A 23,175-nucleotide genomic window follows, 5' to 3' on the forward strand; every position below is an offset into this window, starting at 1 on the left:
CAATGACATAAAAAAAGCTATTTAATGTGTGTGGCTTTTTTTTTCTTTTTGGTAGAGCTATATGGTGTAATGTTATCCATGTACATCAAAGGATAAATAAAAGGTTTGGTTTGACTCCCTCTTTAACTTGGTAGGCACACTTGGTTCTTTTTAGGAGTCATGATAATGGCTATAAAGCTAGGCAGAACCATGATGGGCTTAAAATGTTTCCCTGAAAAATGCCATGTTTTATATCAATAGTTTACAGCATATTATAACGGTATTTAAAGAGAATAGTTTTCCATGTGTATACCAATATCAAAATGTTCTCACTATAAATAGATTTCTTTTATATATTTGTAGTACATAATTGAAACTGAGTTAAAAGCTGTACAATTAATCAATAAAGGCAATACAAATATTATGGTACTTTGGGATGGCATCTTCAACAATTACTGAAATGATGATGGAATATCCTCGGGACTTTTTTGACACACCCTAGTCACTCCTTAGCCAATATACTATTTTCCTGTACTTATAGATTTTTTTGGTTATATGAGTGCAATGCTTTGCATAAAATACACAGATAATTAGAGTATATTTGAAGATGTCACTGGGGCTCTTATTTTTTGGTAGCAGATATGCAATGCTTTCTGTTAAGAAAGCTGGGGGTCAGGCTAAAGTCTGAGAGGAAGCTGGTAAAACCCTTTGCTAATGCTTAATCTGCCACTATGACCATCTAAATCAGTAACTAGGGATCTTATCTGGCCTCACCATTGTCTAGTTTTGAACAACAACAAAAAAAGCTACTATTTCAGTCACCTCTCTTGGTGAAACAGTTCTATCATTTACTGCATTAAATGTAGAAGCTTTCTATTTTGTACTTGACAGAACTTGCATTTATGTTGCATTGGACATATTACAACCATATGAATAACCAGAAATTTTCCATGTCTTCCTTCCTGGGAAATTGTTTTTAACCCCATAGTTTCCTTCTTTCTCTTTAAAAAGTTTTTGATTGATGTTGAATTGTTTATTTCACTGTTTGTATAGCTTTGATTCCTAATATTGATTTTATTCTTTTGGCTTTTGCTTACAATTTTTTTACAACTTTTGCTTATAATTATGGATTAAAGTCATATAGAATTCTGACATACTTGTGTTTTCCTAATTCTGCTCTGCATATTCTTTTGTTGTTGTTGCATTTAAGTGGGTGATATGATTTTTCAATTTTCTATAGTACATACCAGTTAGATAATGATGCAATCTACCATTGCCTTTCTGTGGATCATCAGTGGTTATCTTAAATTGGTTTGCCATGGTGTTTGATACCTGTCACTGAAGTATTCTTTTCTAGCTCTACTTTTCCTCCTGTGGTTCCTATCCTGGCACTGTCACATATATTGCTGTGTACAGAACATGAAAACATTTTATACATTCTGCCAAATACTTTGAAAGAATGTAGGCTTGATGGCTATAGCAAATACCAATTTTTAAAAATTAACTATTTTGGCGTAATTTGTCTGCTAGGCATCAGACTTACAAGGACTTTTTGAAATTCTAGTCTAAGTATATTCTTCTACTTTTCAAAATCACTTGAGACATTAATATTGTTTTTAATCATCATTGGGTATAATTTCTAGCATTTGCATTAAGTAAATATTTTCAATGATCTTAGATTCTTTAACTTTTCTCTCCTCAGTTTGTAGTAGCTCCTTGATTTCTTCTCCTAATTTATCTAATCTAGATTTAGAGATAAAGTTATTTCTGGTTATTTCCCTGCATTGCTCAGCAGTGCGTTATATGATTTGGAGCTCACAAAAAGCAGTATGAAGCCCTTACCTATAAATAGGGAGCTGGGGACAGGACCTATTATTTCATTGTCATAGGAAACTCCCAAATAAGGAAGTGCTCAGCACCTTTTCTATAAGTTGTAGTCTTGGGCAGTTACCTAGAGAGCACTGTGAGGTTAAATGATTTGACCAGGTGACCACACAATTAGTATGGACCCAGGGCTTGTTGGTTTGAAACTGGCTTTCTATCTACTATCTTATGCTACTTTGAAGGAGGTGACACTTGAGCTGAGCTTTAAAAGGAGGCAGTAGTTCATTCTATGTATGAAGGGCTGTGTATAAAAGAGATGAAATATTGTTTACACATGAAGAATAGCAAATAAGTCAATTTGGCTAAATGGTAGAATGCACAAAAGGGAATAATATGAATTAGCTTGGAAAGACGGCAAGAGCTAGGTGGTAAAAGACTTGAAATCCCAAAGAGATGGATTTGTATTTTATTCTAAAGACAATAGGGAGACACTGAAACTTCTAGAGTAAAGCACTCACAGCCAAGCACGCGCTTTAAGAATGTCAATTGGGCAACTACAGAGAAAATGGATTTGGAGAGACTGACACAGGAAGATAAATTAGGTGTCTAATTTGTGTTCTGAAGGTAACATAGAAGTTCATTTGAGTTGTTTTCAGTTTTGTCCAGCTCTTCATGACCCATTTAGGGTTTTCTTGATAAAGATACTGGAGTGGTTCCGTGTCCTTTTCCAGCTTATTTTATAGATGAGGAAACTGAGACAAACAGGGTTAAGCAACTTGCTAATAAGTGTCTGAGGCCACATTTGAACACAGGAAGATCAGTTTTCCTGACTCAGGGCCTAGCACTCTATCCACTGCACCACCTTGTTACATTAATTAATAGAGAGGGCAGAGAGTAAATTAATGCTAATTAACTTTGTAACAGGCATGTCTGATTTCCTTTGAATTTAAAATATTTTATATTCAATAATATTAACTGAACACTTAATATATGCAGGACACTAGAAATAATAAAGCTATGTTGAAAAGACTTATGTAAAAAAAGATATAGAGTTACACTAATTTCTCATACTGGTTCCCTGCATCATTCCTTATGTCATCTATTCCACGGTACATACAGAGTTTCATCTCAAGCTGATGTAAAGCATCAGGCTATGCAGAGTTACACTTTCTAGTTTAACTTAAGCCATTCTTGGTGGTGCCTGAGCATTTTGATTCCAAAGAGGTTTCCTGATGAGTTGCATTCAAAGTAAGAGTAAAATTAAAAAAAAAAAAAGATGTGTCATAGATGATATACTTTATTATGTAAAGTAAGTCAATAAGATCTTGAAAACACAATTTTCTACAAATTAGTCATAGGTGGTATTCAACTAAGTCAGCCAATCTGTTAACTCCTAACTGGGCATTTTGAACTGAAGGTCTTATAGGTATCTTAAACTCAGTGTGTCCAAAATAAAACCCATTATCTCTACACCCACCTCTCTTCCCAACTTTTCCAGTGCTGTTGAGGGTACTACCATACTTCTAGTCACCTAAATTCACAGACATGGTATCATTTCAACTCCTCACTCTCACTCATCCCATATATCTAATTAGTTACCAAATCTTGTTTCTACCTATACATCTCTTGCAAATATCCCCTTCTCTCCACTCAGTCACTATGCTAATTCAGGATCTCATCATTTCTCACATGAACTATTACAATAGCCTTCTAATTTGTCTTCTTACCTCAATCTTCTTCCCATTTCAATCCATCTTCCACACAGCTGCCAAAGTGGCTCTCTATTAACTTTATGGTCTATAAATTACTTTTTCAGGCATTACAAGCTCTTCATAATCTAGCCCCTTATAACTTTTGCAGTCTTCTTGTATGTTACTCTCCTATACATCCTCTATGTTCCAATTATACTAACTTAATGTTCTTCATACACAATACTCTTACCTCCTGTCTCCATACCTTTGCACTAGCTGTCCTCCATGCCTAAATATTTTCCCTTCTCACTTCTACTTAAAATTATTGGCTTCCTTCAAGACTCAGCTCAAATTTCAACTTTTGCAGGGAGCTTTTCTAGGTTGCATTCCATCTACTTAGTATGTATCATGAATGTACACATACACATATACATATACATATATATATACACATATTATATATACACACACATATTTATGTTATCTTCACCACTGGAATAATAACTCTTCAAATGCAAGGATTGTTTTTTCTTTGTGTCTCTATTGCTCAGCACAGTGCCTGGCACACTTAATAAAGGCTTATTGAGTGACTAATTTCTGGAAATATAAAATATTACCTGCTTATTGGCTTTTAACACTGCCCTCAAGGTAGCTATCTGCTCCCGTTTTGTGCTCAGAAGTGATTTTAATTTCAAAATCTCTTCCATCAAGGCTTCCTTGTCTTTGTCTATCATTGGTGCCAGTTCTCGTGCAGCTGCCCGTTGACGTGACAGTTGTAATGACCGGTCCACTGCTTTCTGTAGATGTTTGATTTGGTCCCTAATAATGGCATTAAGGTTGTAGATATTCATTGGTTCTTTTCGAATATCACTGGTGTCTGACACTGGGGATGAAGGAGGGGCAGTAATGACAGGAGAGATTGTTGGTGTTTTGGTTGGACTTTGTTCCTTGTTGGCATCTGTGTTTTCTTTCAAAACTGATTCTGATTGGGTCCTTGTTTCTACTGGTGATACCATACTCCTCCTGGTGAGCCGTGGTGACAGAAGTCCCCTGGGATCATCAGGTCCTTTTAGGCTTCCACTGCGGGTTACTCTACTTTGCCTATAATAGTCCAACATGACCCTATTGGGAGTCTCATTATTACATAGACATACGTGGTGGTAAAGTTGAGCTAATTCTTCACTAAATGTTACTAGCTCATCTTGGGCTGTGTTAAGGGTATTATGGTTTTCATTGGCTATACTCGTCATCCTTTGCAACTCCTTTTCTATATGGACCATTTTCTCACCGCTTTCCTTTGTAGTTTTCTCTAGACTTGTCACCTGCTCATCATACATTTGAATCCTGCTCTCATACTTGGCCTTCTCTTCTGTGTAATTTTCTACATACTTATTATATTTCTCTTTCAAGGCCTTAATTTCAGCCTTCAGGTCAATCACTTCTGTAACAGCAACCTTATATTTGCATTCAAGAATCTCTAAGCCATTGATATCAACTTCATAGTCATGGGCTTGTTCCCCTGAGTCCCTGCCCTTCTCACAATCCAGCTCTGCCTTCAGCTCTTTGTTACTCTGTAGGCCCCTCATGGCATTGACATGTTCTGTGAGCTTATGAACCCGCTCATGCTGTTCTGTCAGTGCCCCCTTTGTGTGTTCCAACTGAGTTTGGGACTCTTGAAGATTGGCCAGAAGAATGGCTTTTTCTCGCTCTACCTGTAATAACAAATGAAAATCTATTAATGATTGAGATGCAAACCCTAAGTGATGGATTTCATGCATTTATACTCAGGCATTTACAGGTTTCCCAAAACAACAGCAAAGAATATGCTACCAATATTTAAACTTAAGTTAGCATTTTTTGTCCCTTCTTGTAACACTAATTTAAAATCCCTCCTGCATTTATATTAACATTGGTGCAGAACTATGCTGTACACATTACGCAATCACAATTTTATACATCACAGGGACTTAGATTCATAAAATGGCAAAGCCACTTAGCTAATCTAATTGCTTTAATTTTTTTTTTTTACAAATCGTAATATGATTGAGATATATAAGAGAGGCAGTCTGTCGTATTGAGAAGAACAAAGGGGTCAAATCTTGACTTTGCTATTTACTACCAATGAAGCAGGTACCTTCAATTTTTGAACCTCTATTAAATGGTTGAGTTGGACTAGATCATATTAAGGGTTCATTCTAATTTTAAATCTATGATATTACGAATGATATTTGCTTTTTAAAAATTTGCCACACTCATTATCTGAGAAACTTGGGAAGAGACGCATGAATTAATGCAGAGTGAAATGAGTAGAACCCAGAGAAAAATTTCTACAATAATACTAACATTGTAAAGAAAAACAACCTTGAAAGACTTAAGAATTCATGGCCAGTGGAATAACCAACCATGATTACAGAAGATAAATGATAATGTTTGCAACTCACCTCCTGACAGGGATAGACTCAAGGTGAAGAATGAGACATAAATATTTGGACACGGTCATTTGGGGAATTTGTTTGCTTGACTATATTTGTCACAATGGTTTTGTTTTTCTGTGCTTTTTCCCCCAAAGGGGTAGAGAGGGAGTCAGGAATGAAAAAGAACTTATTTTATATACATAAAAATGAAACTCTTGATTAAATGTATTTATGATCATATTTAATTTATTTAATGTTACTTCAGAAACCTAAAACCTTAATGTCCTTTGGAGGAAAATATTACTGATAAACAGCTATGCTGTCAATAATATAAACAGCTATGCTAGTCCTTGATCCTTTCTAAATTAAAAGATAAATTAAGTCAGTGTAATGTATAAGTTTCAGTCATCCTCAAACTGAAGTTTCAGAGAAACAATTTTTTTTGTTTTTTTTTAAATTTGGGACTTAACAGTAACCAAAAAGATGAGCAATTCTGCATATAAAATAAATTAGGGAAAGAAGATTGTACATAAAATACCAAATCTCTAATATGTATAGCTAGCTTACTTTTCCTCTCAAGTATATAATTAATTTGACATGTAACTTTTAAAGTCATCCTGCTTCTCTGTACTTTCTTGTTTTCTTCTATGCATTTAAAATAAGTGTTTCAGTGAGCCTCTCATCTTTATTTTTTTCTTTTTCTTTTTTTGTAATTCCTCCCAGTTATTCTTTTTCATTTCATATTTGATTATCATTACTGCAGTACTGCTGCTATTATGTGTAATGTTCTTCTGGTTCTGCTCACTTCACTTTGCATTAGTTCATCTAAATTTTCCCAGATTTTTATGAAACCATGTTTTTCATCATTTCTTACAGCACAACAGTTTTCCATCACAATCATATATTGCACCTTGTTCAATGAAACCCCTCAGTTTCCAATTCTTTGCCATAACAAATATAAATACTTTTGTACACATAAGTCCTTTTCTTTTTCCTTTGGTCCCTCTGGGATACAGACCTAATAGCAGTATTGTTGGGTCAAAGAGTAGGCAGTTTTATATTCCTCTGGGCATGGTTCCAAATTGTTCTCCGAAGTAGTTTGACCAATTCATAACTCTACCAACACTGTATTAGTGTACCTTTTTTTCCACATCCCTTCAAGCATTTATCATTTTCCTTTTCTGTCATATGATCCCCTCTCTCCTATTTTCAAGTGGATTATTGGACTACACATATCTATTACAACTCAAATATTTGTAGTAAAATGCTCTTTGGAGGGCCAGAATAAAAAAGCCACTTTCCCTGGTCACTCTGGGGGAAGTAAGTCAGTTCCTTTCAGACTGGGAAAGGTTAAGTTAAACTTGATCAGCTTAGCTCTCCTTCTACCAAATCTTTAGTATGCAAAAGCCAAGGATGAATAACCAGCATACATTTTTCAAAGTAATCAGCAAAATTATACCAAAGGAAGGTATACAGATTACTTTAAGCAATATGACACACAAGAATCAGGCAGAGAGCTTTTGTGACTTTGGAGAAATATAAAATCTCAGCTTAACCTAGGAGTAAATGGTCTCCCCAACTTTGGCAGTTCTCTGGGATTCAGACACTGCATCACAGAATTTGAATGTTAGAAGGATCTCAGAGGCCATCCAGGCCAACTCACACACAAAAGGAATCCTTACTATAACGCAATGATTAAGTGGTCATCTGGCATCTTCTTGAAGATCTCTAAGAAGAAGGCACCTACTGCTTCTCAAGGCAAATAATTCCACTTTTAGACAATTCTAATTATTAGGAGGTTTTTCCTGACAGGAAAATTGCCTCTGTACTTTCCACCCTTCCTCCTGGCTCTGCCCTCTGGGATAAAATTAAACAAGTTTAGTCCTTCCTCTACATGATAGCCCTTCAAATACTTGAAGACAACTGTTCCCCTTGAGCCTTCTCTTCTCCAGGCTAACCATGCTCTGTTCTTCAATCCATCTTCATATTTCATGGAATCAAAGCCTTTCACTAGCCTGGTTGCTCTTTTCTACATACTCTCTATCTTGTCAATGTCCTTCTTGAACTGTAGAGCTCAGAGGTAAACACAAGACTACATTTGATGAGAGCAGTGTACTATTGGATTACTATCTCTTTATTTCTGGAAGCTATATTCCTCTTAAAGGAGCCCAAGATTACATTAGCTTTTTTGCCTACTACATCATATCACTTGGGACCCTTGGGACTTTTTCAAAACAAATACTATCTAAGTATGCCTCCCCAATATTAAACTTACTAAATTGACTTTTTGTAACCAAGTGTAAGACTTTGCATTTATCCCTATTGAATTTCACTTTATTAGATTTAGCCCTGTCAATTCATTTTAGATCCTATGTCATCCATTGTGTTGCCTATTCCTCCCAGCTTTGTGCCATCTGCAGAGCTGTGCTAGCAGCCTGTGCTAGGCAGGGCCTGATTCAGGCCAGTCCCCAGGCAGTTTAAGTTTTATATTGGAACATCATGATGCACTGTGTTCATTCAACAGTTAACAAAAACACATTTACTTAGCCGTAGCAGGATAAGGCTATTTAAAAAGTATAGGCACTGAGGACACCTTGAGTTAATTCAGATGAGTGAAGCCCTTTATGGTTGCTTTGTACTCAGGAGATGAGGAAATGACATCAGTAGTGTGAGACTTTAGTCCCCTGAGCCAATCAAGTCTTGAGAAATGTCTCAATACCTTTTAAGAAAAAACTAGTCTAAATTATATGGGCTTAAGGGTTAAGATACTGCTCTCATCACATATGCTATTTATCTTTTTGTTTTGGTTACTGATATGTTAAACAGCACAAGACCAAGCACAAATACCATTATAATCTGAATTCATATGACTGTACAATTACTCAATAAATCAATAAACATTTATTAAGCACTTACTATATGCCAGGCACTGTGCTAAACACTGGGAATACAAATAAAAATAAAAACAACCTAATGGATTATATAATGTATACAGTATATAATGGCCTAATTGGTACCTCTCCATTTTTTCCACAAGAATAATAAAAGATACTTTGCTAAAGTATCAGTAAACTATATCCAGAGCATCCCCCTCATCTACTAATTTAGCAGTCTTGTCTAAAAAGGAAATGAGATTAGTCTACCATAACCTGTTCTTGATAAAGCCATGCTAACTCTTTCTAATTTCTGCTCACCTTTCTAGATATTCACTCATCACCTTCTTAATGATCTGTTGTAGAATTTTCCCAGAAATTGAAATTACACTCACTGGCCTATAGTTTGTAGGCTATGCTGTAATATTATAGGGGGGAAAGTGTATCTTTAATGAAATAGAGGCTTTTAAGCATTCCTGATGAAAAGACCAAAGCTCCATAGAAACTTTGAAGTTCAAACACGAGGGTGAAAAAAAAAACATAAAAAGTAACCATGAATGAAAAATGATAAAGGCTAAAAGAGGATAAACTTTATATATTCAAATATGTGGAGATGATGTATCATCATCATCGTTAGAGGTCATTGAGGAAGTCCAATTAGACAAGGCCTGGGAGTGGTTCTGTTATGTCTTGATGATCTTAAGAAAAAATGGAAAAAGAGGGAAAGAGTGCTGAGAAAAGAAAAAAAAACACTGCAAGCACTGGAGAGGGGATGTAAAGAAAAATTAGGGGAAATTATCTCAAATAATCAGAGTGTGCAAATAGACATCTATACAAACAAGAAGGGAGGGGTGAAGGAGGAGTGGCTGGCACTCAAATCTCATTCTCATCTGTACTGGTGAAAAGAAGGAAGAATACATACACACACACACACACACACACGATTTGAGTACAAAAATATATTTCACTTAATAGCAGGGAAAGGGAAGAAAGGAGGGGGCAGAATTAGAGGGAGGGTAGATTAGGGGAGGGATTATCCTAAGCAAAACAGACTATTAAATATGCATAAAAATATTTAAGGCTCTTTGGGGTGGCAAAGAATGGGAATCTGAAGGGGTGCTCATACATTAGGGAATGGATGAATAATTTATGGTACATAAATGTGATGGAATATTATTGTGCTGATCTCTTATCATCATAATAACCAACTGCAATTCCAGAGGACTAATGACATATGATAGAGAGGTGAAGGATCCAAAATACAAAATAAGAAAAACATTTTTTGGACACGATGCATGTGAAAATTTGTTTTGATTATGTTTTTAATTGAGCATGTTTCTCTGGTATTCTCACTTAGTGGGACAGGAGGGTGAAAAGTAGATTTTGGATGATTAAAACAAAATATTTTTTAATTATTAAATTAAAATTTTTAAAGGATATAAGTTGCAGAGCAGATGCTAATCTGCACTGATAGAAGGAGTTTCTTCCTTGGGAGTTTTGCATTCTAATGAAATCACAGGTCTGGTTAAAAAGAAAAGAATGGGGGATTGTTTTTCTTAGTTTTTACACAGAATAATATACCAAGAAGGTAAGTAAACTCATGTTATAGACTACAGTGATATAGAAAGACAGATAAATAGATAGATAATTAGACCATTTATTAACTACTTACTCTCTGCCAGGGACTCTGCTAAGTGCCAAGCCTATATAAGCATATAAACAAATAACACTGCCTCTACTACCAAGGGGGTTACATGCTAAGGGGAGCAGACAACATATATAGAGAAGCTGGAAAGAAGTTTGGTGAGAGGAGTAGGTGAGGAGAAGGAAAAGTCTGGAGAATTCAGTCATGAGAAAGGTAAAATATAGCTAGAGTCCTTCCTAAAATTGTTGTCCCAGGGAAGGAGATCAGGAGTATAGGCTGTTAGTGGAAAAGAAAATGAAAGTAGGCTGGGATTCTTATAATCTAGCCACTGCTGGGATTCTTAAAATCTAGCCAATAATAGCTTACTAATGTTCAGACTCCTTCAGAGTCTGCCCAATATGATGGATGTTCTAATAAACCTTGTCTTTGGCTGAAAGAAGGCTTGGGTCCAATTCTTTCAGGCAGGGACCGCATGTTGTGATTTTGGGGTCCCAGGACCCCTGAACTCCTAAACCGCATCATTTTGGTGGCCCGTACAGAGAAAGTGCATGCCTAACCCCAAGTTCTTTTCCAGCCAAGACTGGAAGGTATGTAAAGCCTCTCCTCCCTCCTTTCTTGCTGTTTTAAGGTTGCTCTCCAAGCATCAAGGCTTGGAGGTGTTTTTCAGGACAGAGCTGTCTCGAACTCAGCCTGATGCTCTCAGGCTCTTGGTCCACTGGGTCGGTTCCTAGGTACACCTTCCGCACCATAGAAGACAAGGACGGATGCCCTATCTGGAAGTGTCTGCTCAATTCTGTTAATTCCCTTGGCTCTAGGGAATTGGGGAAAACTACAGTTGCTTTTTGGTTCTCTGAGGCTTTCTTATTCCCTCCCTCTGCACCTTTGAATCCTCCTTCATGGAGGTTACAGGGAAAGTTAGAACAGCTAAAAATATCTTGACAGATTCTGGAAGTTTTGTGATTGATCATTAAGGAGTTTTGAAATACCTGTACAACCTGGTCACTCCATTCCCTTGAGTCAAGAGGGTATCTATTAACCCCTCTCATAGGAGAAGAGAGTTTCACCCTTTACCCCTCACCTTTGATTTCACCCTCCCCCCCTGGAAAGGAAGGAGTGGGGAAGGGCAGCAGCTACAGTGTGGGCCCCCCTGGCATTGGCCTTGGGCCCTAGGGCAACCTTTGCCTGGAAGCATAATCCAGACTCAGCACATCCTGCTCCAGGTAATGAAGCTAACCTCCAAACTTGGGTAAGCACGCTCTTTTAAATTTGTAGTTTTAACTGTTAATAATAATGAGATGTTGTTTCTCTGTGTAAGTAATCTGGAAGTGCATTTGACCAAACTGAAGTCACCTGATTGGTAATGGGTTTGCTTCAAATTTCAAATTTGTGAATTTTCTGTATCAGTTGTGTCAAGCAACTTTTCACAATTTGGTTACCACTAAAATAATTTAGCTATTGTTGGTTATTGTTTTAATGTGTAAACTAGCCAAAAAGCTTCTTTGGGTTATGTATGGCTTGCTGAGAATCTGCAAGTATTTAGAAATCTCTAATGATTGGCTTTTTACATTAGGACAAATTTAAGTTTGAGATGTAATTCCTGGAAAAGTTTTTCCTAAGCTGTGATGAGTAAAACTTGCTGTTCGAGGTAAAAGCTCATAGGATTTTATTTTGAGTTGTCTGATGGGTCATATTCCACCCATAATCAATAATCCACCATCTAAGAGAAATGTCACAAGCTACTCAGAGAAGGTGATACTGGTGGGAAGTCAGCATCAGGAAAAGCTAAGAGGACAATTTTAGCCTCAGTCTAAAATGGGATCCTCCTGGCTCAGTTTCCCCATTATGTTCCTTTGAAAGGAAATGTTACCCACCTGGCTATTCCTGAGTATGACTATGAGGTGGGTTTGATACTGCATGGTTGGAAAACTGAATTATCCAAATCAAAACAGAGCTAAGGATGTTTTATCCTCTCAAAGTTGGGCCCTAAATCTAGTCCCTGCTTTATACCTGGGCCCTGAAGTTTTTGTCAGATTTGTGTCTTCCAGACTATAAACCATTCACCTACAGTTGGTAGCAAACAGCAGGAACCAGCCGATGTCCTCCTGTCATTCCTTGGATGCAGCCTGTGCTCTGTTCCAGTCAACTTTTTTGGGACCCCCTCGAGGGAGGGACAGCTCTACGCCCCTTGCCAGTAGGAAGCAGTTTCAGAAGCCGAGACCTTCGCCTCTTACCCCAAAAGAATTTGGGTTCCCATTTGTTTGAAGGGGAAATAATGGGGTTAGGATCTGGGCCCCAGAAAGGAAAAACCCTGGTCTTCCCGAGGCCAAATCTCTGGCATTCACCTGAGGCTATAATCCTATCAACTGGGATTCATTGTGGCTACACCCAATCTTCCCTCCATTGTCTTGAATTCTATTACCTCATAGACTACTTGGCCACTCCTAGATCCCTTCCACAGTCTTTCTGTATATTGGGTCTATCTTGTCTCCATTAAGATGCTGGGATTCTTATAATCTAGCCACTGCTGGGATTCTTATAATCCAGCCACTGCTCAGATTCTTTAAATCTAGCCAATAGCTTACTAATGTTGAGATTCCTTAAGAGCTGGCCCAATATGATGGATGTTCTAATAAACCTTGTCTTTGGCTGAAAAAAAAAAAAAGAAAATGAAAGTAATAATCAAGAAAACCTAGCTTTTAGGTCCAGCATTGCCATTAACTGGCTGTGTGACATTGGGAAAAATACCAAATTTCTTTGAGATTCATTCACATTTATTATCTACAAAATTAGGAGAACTGGTAGACTAAGGTCCCCTCTAGCTCTAAAATTCAAAGTCTATTATAGTTAGCATATTCATTGCGTGACCTTGTCCTCATTTGTAAGGAAGGTCTGATAATACTTTGTAGTATATATTTACTTGTAGCATTCTGTATACACGTCCAGGGAGGTGGGAGAATTCCCTATATGTGGCACATGGGTTGACTGCCAGGGGTAAAGGAACTCAAGAAAGCTCATACAATACAACCCCTCTCCTCAGTGGATTGGTATTCAGAGGTGATTTTATAGACTAAATCTTAATGATTTCTGTGTTCAAAAGTACCTCAGTTCTAAGTATCCTAATAACCAAAGCACTTTAACTGGCAAAAATTTTAAATTTATTAGAATTACTACATATGGCTTTTCCTGTGTAAAGCAGAATTTTTGTCTAGACACTAGAAAAAATCTGGGTGGGAAACAATTTGGCCATCTACATCACACATATAATTTATTTCTCTCATCTCTGAATATAAATCCACTGAAAGCATCTAACAATAGCATTAGCAACATTTATGCAAAGCTTTAAATTTTGTGACAACAGTTAATAAGTTACTTTATTTTGATCCTAACAACCCAATGAAGTCAATACAGCTTATTTTATAGATGAGGCTTAGGGATATTAAGTAACTGGCTCAAAGTCATATAGCTAATAAGTAACAATGTGGGTCAGTGAAAAGAGCATAGTCAGAGGGCATGGGTTCAAAATTCACCTTTGATATTTCCTACCTGTGTGACCTTAGGCAAGTTGCTTCACCTCCCTGGGTTTGGGTTTCCTCATTTGTAAAATGAAAAGGTTGGACTAGATGGGCTCTGAGGACCCTTTCAGCTCTAATCCTATGAACCTATGACCCCAAATCTCTGGGATGCAATCTTGGTTGATTATTTGCAGTGGAAAAAAAAGATCCACACATATTTACAAGATTCAGATATATCCCTAAATAATTTAGAACTTTACCACTTAACAAATGTCTTGATTATTACATATAGTCACAGAATTTGGGAGTTGGAAGAGACATCTGATACTTTCTATAATCATAATGGAACTGGACATTTCAGAATTCCGATTTTTTTCTGCAGATAAAGCCAAGTGAATTCAGTATCAGAAAACTCAAATCCTCTGACTAGTAAAGCTGATCAAACATACTGCACTTTGTTTGTAACAGAGCACTTACATAAAAGAGGCTTGTAGATAAGCTGAAAATCTACAGGACAGAAAATAGCTAAATAAATAAAAGATGTTAAACTCTGTGTGAGAGGTGGTCATTGTGGTCATTGGAATCCTGGTCTCCAAATGGGTTTGGGCTGAGACTCTGGTTCTGACTCCCAGTTTACACATGTAACATTGGAGTCTTCTATTTGTAAAATGAATTTGAAGTCTAAACCTATTAAGATTTACAAATACAGCAGAAGGTGAGAAGTGAATTATGTAAATTACATGTTCACATAGCCTTGACAGTGGCCAGATAAAATGAAATAAGGATTATCTGTTCTGACATATAGCTATGAAGTACTCAGTATTTGCACTTGGATACTGTAAGTGCAGTTCCTTAAAACAGTAATCCAACTTAGAGAGTAGGTTTTTAGACTATTCATGATTTATTGTGCTTTACATAAATATCTGCAAAGACTAAAGATTATAATCACCATACATGCAGTGTAACTGTTTTCAGCTCCAGTCACAAAAGCAGGTTTGTGTTTTAAGATACAAATGGGAATTTCGGGGATAACTCAATCTTCTTCAATATAAAGACAAAACACTTTTATCTCCTCTATTACAATCCTCACTGGGATTTTAGCCTTTACTCATTGTGTTCAGAATGAAGAAGGTAGGGAGGAGAGGTTTTTTTTTTCCCATCACATTGTTTTTCTAGAGAAACTTCATGTAGAATACATACGTAACTTACTTCATTAACTTTTAATTTTTTTTTAGGCAATTGGGGTTAAGTGACTTGCCCAGGGTCACACAGCTAGTAAGTGTCAAGCATTTGGTCTGATGCCAGATTTGAACTCAGGTCCTCCTGACTTCAGGGCCGGCGCTCTATCCACTGAGCCACCTAGCTGCCCCTAACTTTTAATTTTTTAAATAAGAGCATTCACATTATTAAATTATTCTAGAATATGATATTTTGGAGAGAAGGAAAGTACCTCATAGAAAGCACACTGAGTCTACAGTCAGTAGAATCCTGGCTCTACTATACATGCTCTGGAGCTGCTGTTCCAACTCCCACTTGCACTGAGTTGGATCCCTAGAGTGTGGCTGCTACAGAGACACACCCTCAGGGCTCTAAGTATACCCTTGTGGGATGAAAGATGTCCTTCCAATGCTAGAGTTCATAAGCCCTCACTACTATGCTTCTACCCCTACCACTAACCCCTATGATTATCAGGTAATATAATTTAGGGAGCCAGACTCAGTTAGACGTATTAATTACAGTGGCATAATATGTATGAAATATTCCTCAAAATTTGCGACACATTCCCACAAAGTACATACAGAATCCAGGGGAAAATGCTTAGACAGCACATGTAGCAGGAAAAATATGATGGAGGGAAAGGCACAGTTGGTTATAATTGTAGATATGAATGGAATGAACTCACCCATAAAGTGAAAGCAGATAGCACAGAAGATTAAAAGCCAGTACCCTACAATAGGCTGTTTACAAGAAACATATTTGAAGTAGAGAGAAACAGACAGAATAATGGTAAGGGGCTGGAGCATAATCTATTATACTTCAGATGAAGTAAAAGAGGCAGGGGTAGCAATCATAATCTCAGACAAAATGGAAGTAAAAATAGATCTCATTAAAAGATATAAGGAAGGAAATTATATTTTGCTAAATAGACAATGAAGTATTATCAATATTAAACACACATACACCAAATGGTATAGGACCTAAATTCTTTACGGAAAAGTTAAATGAGTTGAAGGAGGAAATAAACAATAAAATTATACTAGTGGAGGATTCCTCAACCTCCCCTCTCAGAACTAGATAAATCTAACCAAAAAATAAACAAGAAAACAGATAAGGAGATGAATAGAATTTTAGAAAAGTTAGAAATGAGAGACCTCTGGGATAAATTGAATAGGAATAGAAAGGAATATACCTTTTTCTCACTGATATATGGCACCTACACAAAAATTGATCCTGTATTATGGGATAAAACCTCACAAACAAATGCAGAAAATCAGAAATATTAAATGCATCATTTCTTTTAGGCAATTGGGGTTAAGTGACTTGCCCAGGGTCACACAGCTAGTAAGTGTCAAGTGTTTGGTCTGAGGCTGGATTTTAACTCGGGTCCTCCTGACTTCAGGGACAGTGCTCTATCCACTGAGCCACCTAGCTCAGTGCATCATTTTCAGATCATAAAGCAGTAAAAATTATATTTAATAAAGGGCCATGGAAACATAGATTTAAAATTAATTGTAAACTAAATAATCTAATCATAAAGAATTGGTGGGTCAAAGAAAAAATCATAGACACAATAAATAATTTCATTAAAGAGAATGACAACAGTGAAACAACATACTAAAATTTATGAGATGCAGCCAAAGCAATATTTAGGGGAAATTTTATATATGAATGCTTACATCAATAAAACAGAGAAAGAGCAGATAAATGAATTGGGCATAAAATTTTTGAAAACTAGAAAAAGAACAAATGAAAAATCCCCAATTAAACACCAAATTGAAAATCCTGAAAATCAAAGGAGAGATTAATAAAACTGAAAGAAAACGATTGAACCAATAAATAAAAGTAGAAGCTGGTTTTATGAAAAAAAAAATCAAATAGATAAACTATTGGTTAATTTGATTTTTAAAAAGGAAAGAAGAAAACCAAATTACCATATCAAAAATGCAAAAGGTGAATTCACCATCAATGAGGAGGAAATTAAAGTAATTAGTAGGAGCCATTTTGCTTAAATATATGCCAATAAATCAGATAATCTAAGTGAAATGGATGATTACTTACAAAATTATAAATTACAAATTATAAATTCCCAGAAAAGGAAACAGAATACTTTATCTTAAAAAAAGAAATTGAAAAAGCCATCAATGAACTCCCTAGGAAAAAATCTCCAGGGCCAGATGGATTCACATGTAAATTCTACCAAACATTTAAAGAATAATCAATTCTTTTTTTTTAAGAATAATCAATTCTAATACTATATAAATTATTTTGAAAAATAGGCAAAGGAGTTCTACCAGATTCCTTTTATGACACAAATAAAAGATCTCTCATAAGCTCTATTGAATTCCTAGAAGACATAAGGCAAGAGACTAAGAACACTAAAGAGGAATAAATGAAGCTTTTCTTAAAATGGTAAGTAGTATCTATCTAAAACCATCAGAAAACATTATCTGTAATGGAGATAAGCTAGAAGTCTTCCCAATAAAATCAGGGGTGGTAATAATGAGCATCCTTGCTTCACCCTTGATCTTATTAGGAAAGCTTCCTGGTATAAATCCCACGTGGTTATAGTATGTAATCCTTGTGATATACTGCTATAATCGCCTTGCATTTTATTTAAAAATTTTGCATCAATGTACATTAGGGAAATTGGTCTATAGTTTTCTTTCTCTCTTTTCACTCTCCCTGGTTTAGGTACCAGCACCATGTTTGTGTGTTAAAAATTGTTTCCCATGTAATTCGGCAAAAAAAAATATTATTTAAAAAAAGAACTTAACATTCCAAAAATAATAACACATGTAGCAAATGGTTAACTCACAACTCCTGGATGTCGTTTTGCAGGAGACCTTAAGATGTTCTCCCTAAGTATAGTTTCCCTCAGCTTTTAGCTATGCTTTTTGAAAAGCCTTGCATCTTCCTTTCCTCATCATGTTCCACCTGTTCTTGGTTCTCAAGCCAGACAATAATGTTAACAGCTGCTATTTTGGGGGTGCTACTAGGGCACTGATGGGAAATTCCAAATACTCTCAACCTGTCAAAGCCTGCAAGGTCCTTCCTCTAGGTTCGGGAAGTAGAGGCTTAGGCACTTTCCTTCTACCTTAAGGGGTTCCCCTTCCTAAGGATTTCACTGGGAATTCTCTCTCCTGACTTGCTGCTCACTCAAACCTCTGACTGTAACTAACCTAATGGTTTTATATAGGTCCCAGAGCCTGTGGCCAAGACCTTCTACAAATCAAGACTTCTTCCTCCTAAGGAGATGTCCAGTCCTTTTCCCATCTGGTGAACTGATGTGTGTTCTCACATGATAAATATACCAGGGTGTAGGATCTTATAATTTACTTTAAAAGGAGTGGGATGATTTAATTGATTTACTCAATGATCACTTTTTTATACTAGCTATACTCTGTGATTTTGGACACTTAATCTGAGTCTCAATTTCCTCATATCTAATGAGGGGATCTGACTAGATCTTTCAGGGCAAGGAGGACAAAAAGAAGAAAGGGTTCTTTCCGCTCTAAATCCTATAATCCTATGATTCTAGTACATAGGTAATAAATTGCCTTTAAGGGAATAAAATTAAATCGATCAAATGAAATTAAAAAGTCAAATCAAATATATATGATATCAGTTTTTTTGGCGGGGGGAAGCCAGGTAGTGCAGTCAATAGAGTGACTACCAGGCCTGGAGTCAGGAAGACTCATCTTCCTGAGTTCAAATCTGGCCTCAGAGACTTATTATCTATATGACCCTGGGCTAATTCTGTTTTCCTCATCGGTAAAATGAGCTGGAAAAGAAATGACAAACCAGCATCTGAGGTCATGAAGCGTTGGATAAGACTGAAAACAACTGATCAACAACAAGCTACCAATTTATTTTCTTTTTCTTAAATATTATAAACTTAATAACAATCAAGTAAAATAACAAAAACATAAACTAAGCTTATCAAATATTTTTTTAAAAAAATAACAATATTATCATTTTTGTTTCCTCTTTAACATATTCCTATAACAGCTAATCTTTTTTATCTGTGTGCTTAAAAGATCTTGTTTCTGTCTTTCTTTCATATATGTATTCATAGTCAGTATGCATATTGTTTTGAGATTCTCTTTTTTTCCTCTATATCACTTTGTATAAGGCTGTGTTTTTTATCTTAATAATTTTTTTCCTTTTTTCATGGCTCATTGTACATTTCTATGAGAAATGGACCCAACTATCTCAAATTCAAGACTGTATAGATGACGTCTTTTACAAAAAACCAAGGCAAAACAAAGCAAACCCCACCCAACAATTTTTATATCTATGAGTAGAACATTATAAAAGTTATTTCATCACATTCCACCTAACTAAAGCAGCTATGGAAGGTGTGAAAAAAAGAAACAAAAGAGAATTCAAGAATGGAAATTTTCTTTTTCAAGATATCTAGCATCTAAGGTGGAAAGGAGAAAGTTCTGGATGTTTAATTAAAGCAACAACAACAAAAAAAAAAACAAATAAAAAATTGCCCTTTCTTTATATCCCTGCAGAACATTTTGATTCACTGACAGTTACAAATACTATGAGAAATGGAAGGTACTTTAGGCATGATATTGTTAATTCTTTCAGCTTACAGATAAGGAATGTGAAACCCAAAGAAGAGAAGCAATTTGCTAATGGCCACCCTATCATTTTTTCTGGCTTTAATTCTGCTTTACTTTAGGCTAGACATTTCTAAACTTATTTTTTTTTTGTATGAGGACCCCTTCTTTTTAATGTCAAAAAATTCACAGACCCTCACAAGGCAGTAGTTTACTATTACTATCTGCTGATTGATAAAATATATAATAAAAAAGTAGCTATGAGTTCAGCAATGATTTGTAGCAGATAGAATTTTGCTAAAGAGTTTGTTTCTACAGACAAATTGAACAAAAAGTCTTTCACAGTTTCAGGCATAGTAATAATGATGATGATGATGATAAAAGCTAGAATTTATGTAGCGCTTTAAAGTGTGCAAAGCACTTTACAAATATTACCTCACTGGATCATGTAGACATGTAGTAACCACTGCTTGAACCTGGTTAGGGAAGTTTCCTTAGTTGCCTCTTCTTCCTATTCTTTCATCCCCTTCTCCTCTTCTACCCTACCCCATTCACAATGGATTCTAATCTTAGTGTTCTTTGGAATCTGTTCCATAGGGAACAAATTCCCTTAGATCCTGGATGTCTTTCTCCCACATTCTTCCCATCTTCATTGAGACTTGATTCCCCTCTGACAATACTGCATATTCAGCTACCTTCTCCAACATTAGCTCTAAATTCTCTCTTCTTTAGGTTTCTGTGACACTATTCTTTCCTATTGTCTTTCCTACCTGTCTGATAGCTCCTCAGTTTCCTTTGCTGATTCTTTTACCCATATAAGACCTATGATTCTGGAAGCTTCCTATACAGCTAGTGCTCTCTGCAGGGATATTTTTGGAGCCTCCTCCTGCTGTTAAAAGCATAAGCTCTCCCTGACTTTTTCTATTGCTTTAATAAAATTATTTTTGCTAAGTGGGCTTCAGAAAAACCTGGAAAGACTTGCATGGACTAATGTGGAGTGAACAGGAGAACATTGTACATAGCAATGGCCATGTTGTGTGATGACTAATTTTGATAGGCTTAGCTCTTCTCAGCAATGCAAGGATCTAAGACATCTTCAAACATCTCATGATGGAAAATATTATTCACATCCAGAGAAAGAACTATGGAGTTTGAATGCAGATCAAAGCATACTATTTGATCTTTTTTCTTCTGTATTGTTTTGTTTCTTCTTTCTTGTGGTTCCTTGGTTCTAATTCTTCTTTACAATATAACTAATGTGAAAATGTTTAATAGGAATGTATATGTAGAGCCTATATCAGATTACATGCTGTCTTGGGGAGTGAGGTGGGGAGGGAGGAGGAGAAAATTTAAAACTCAAAAGTTTATGCAAGTGATTATTGAAAATTAAAAATTAATTAATTAATTAAATTTTTAAAAAAATTTGCTGCTATAATATAGCTCTCATTGCTAGGGATCCCTAAACTTAGACCCTCCTTGGTCAACAAATTTTTAAATGCATTCAAATTATTCATATTAATCACAATAGCATCTACATACATTCTAAATATTAATTCATGTATTCAAGATACATGATGTATTCTGTCTATAGAAGTTATGTTTGCTTATTCATTATATAAAATCATTTAATGACATACACTCACTGCAATAACTCTGTGCCCTTCCCCCCATGAAACTCCCACACCTCCAGATGGAAAACTAGTGATCTACAGTACAGAGTAAAACATGGAAACAAACTATCTCACAATTTCAGCAGTGATTTAAGAAAAAATCAATTTAGTAGAGGAGAAAAAATGACTGACACACAAAATGCACCCATTTTAAGAATCATCATTTTATCTTTTTCTGATATTTCTAGCCTATTGTATCTAATTGCAATTGCTTGGTTAGTAATCACATTCAGTGGAACAGTTTTCCTTTTTCATGAGGTAATGAGTACACCAAAGACAAGAGTCTAAAGATTGGCTCTTGAGCACTCATGTTACCAATGATAAAGTTTCAGCTTAGGCTGCTTCAATGAAGAGATGAACTCTAAATTTGCTGACATATTATTTTTTCTTTTCACTTATGTGTAACTCAGTCTTGACTCTGATATCAATCATTTTCCAAAGGTATTTTTTTCAAATTGCATAAGGGGATTGAAGTACATTAAAAAAAAATTTTTAAGGGACTTTACTAAAATAAAGGAATATAGCACAAACTTTCAGAGATGACTTTTCAATGTATTCAATAACTGAGTTAGTTTTCCAGGCACAACTACTTTTTTCATTTCAAAATTATTACAGTGCTTGACAATTGCTGTGATATCTCAATTATTATGTCCTGGAGGGAAACAACACTGGAAGAGTCCAAAATCCAAAATCACTTATTTGCTAATTCCCTGAGAAATTTCTCTTTAGGAATAAGGGATTACACTAATTGATCTGTTTATTTTCAAAAGAGGGTTTGCAAATCATACACTAAATCTTCCAACAGTATATCAGCTAAATAGAAAAATCTAAATTGAAGAAATTAATTTATAGTTAAGTAAATGTGATTAATGTACATACCTGGGATAGTTTATTGTTAAAGTAGAATGTAGTTCAATGAGGGGCAGCTAGATGGCACAGTGGTTAGAGCCCTGGATTCAGGAAGACCTGAGTTCAAATCCGGCCACAGACACTTGACACTTACTAGCTGTGTGACCCTAGGCAAGTAACTTCACCCCATTGCATTGCCAAAAAAAAAAAACCAAAAAAAACCATTTAGGGGCAGCTAGGTGGCGCAGTGGATAGAGCTCTGGCTTTGGAGTCAGGAGGACCTGAGTTCGATCTAGCCTCAGAAACTTGACACTTACTAGCTGTGTGACCCTGGGCAAGTCACTTAACCCTGACTGCCTCACCTAAAAGCAAAAAATAAATAAATAAATAAATTTATGTGTGTGTGTGTGTGTGTGTGTGTGTGTGTGTGTGTATATCTATATGTATATCCCCCAGGGTAAATGTAGTTCAATGAAATAAAGCAATGGATCTGGACCCAAATGACCCAGGTTTGAATCCTCACCTTGCTATTTCCTGCCTGCAAAGACCTTGGGCAAATTATTTGACTTCTCTGGGATTAGATTTCCTTATTTATAAAATAAAAGTACTGGACTAGGCTCTCTCTAAATTCCCTTCCAGCTCTAAAATCCAATAAAATTTCCATCTTACAGATGAGGAAACAGAAGCTCCAAGGGGCAAGGTTACTTGCCCAAGGTCACAGAAGCAGTAAAGGGAGACTTGAATCAGAGTTTACCCTTTCCATTATACCACCTGATCTTTCCTTATTTACAGAATAAGGATAAAGAGGAGGTACCTTGTTGCTATCCCTCTCAAAGGTTGGAAGCTATGAGTAATTTGACTTGAAAATGAACAATATACTCCACTAAAAAGCAACAAAAACGAAATGAGAATTTTGCAGTGACCTG

The 23,175-nt window shown here is 36.0% G+C and overlaps 1 protein-coding gene across 3 annotated transcripts in view; it reads right to left on the reverse strand.

The window, feature by feature from the left end:
• The window catches only part of BICD1 (BICD cargo adaptor 1), a 218,440-nt gene that overhangs the window by 66,306 nt on the left and 128,959 nt on the right, over positions 1-23,175 (reverse strand). For all 3 annotated transcript variants that reach the window (XM_078156613.1, XM_020975810.2, XM_020975809.2), the window contains exon 5: positions 4,112-5,206. In XM_078156613.1, coding sequence (XP_078012739.1) covers positions 4,112-5,206 — 1,095 coding nt within the window. The remainder of the gene's footprint in view (positions 1-4,111; positions 5,207-23,175) is intronic.

This window comes from Phascolarctos cinereus, unplaced genomic scaffold (genome assembly GCF_003287225.1).
Source record: "Phascolarctos cinereus isolate Bilbo 61053 unplaced genomic scaffold, phaCin_HiC Scaffold_1;HRSCAF=81, whole genome shotgun sequence".
Classification (NCBI taxonomy): domain Eukaryota; kingdom Metazoa; phylum Chordata; class Mammalia; order Diprotodontia; family Phascolarctidae; genus Phascolarctos; species Phascolarctos cinereus.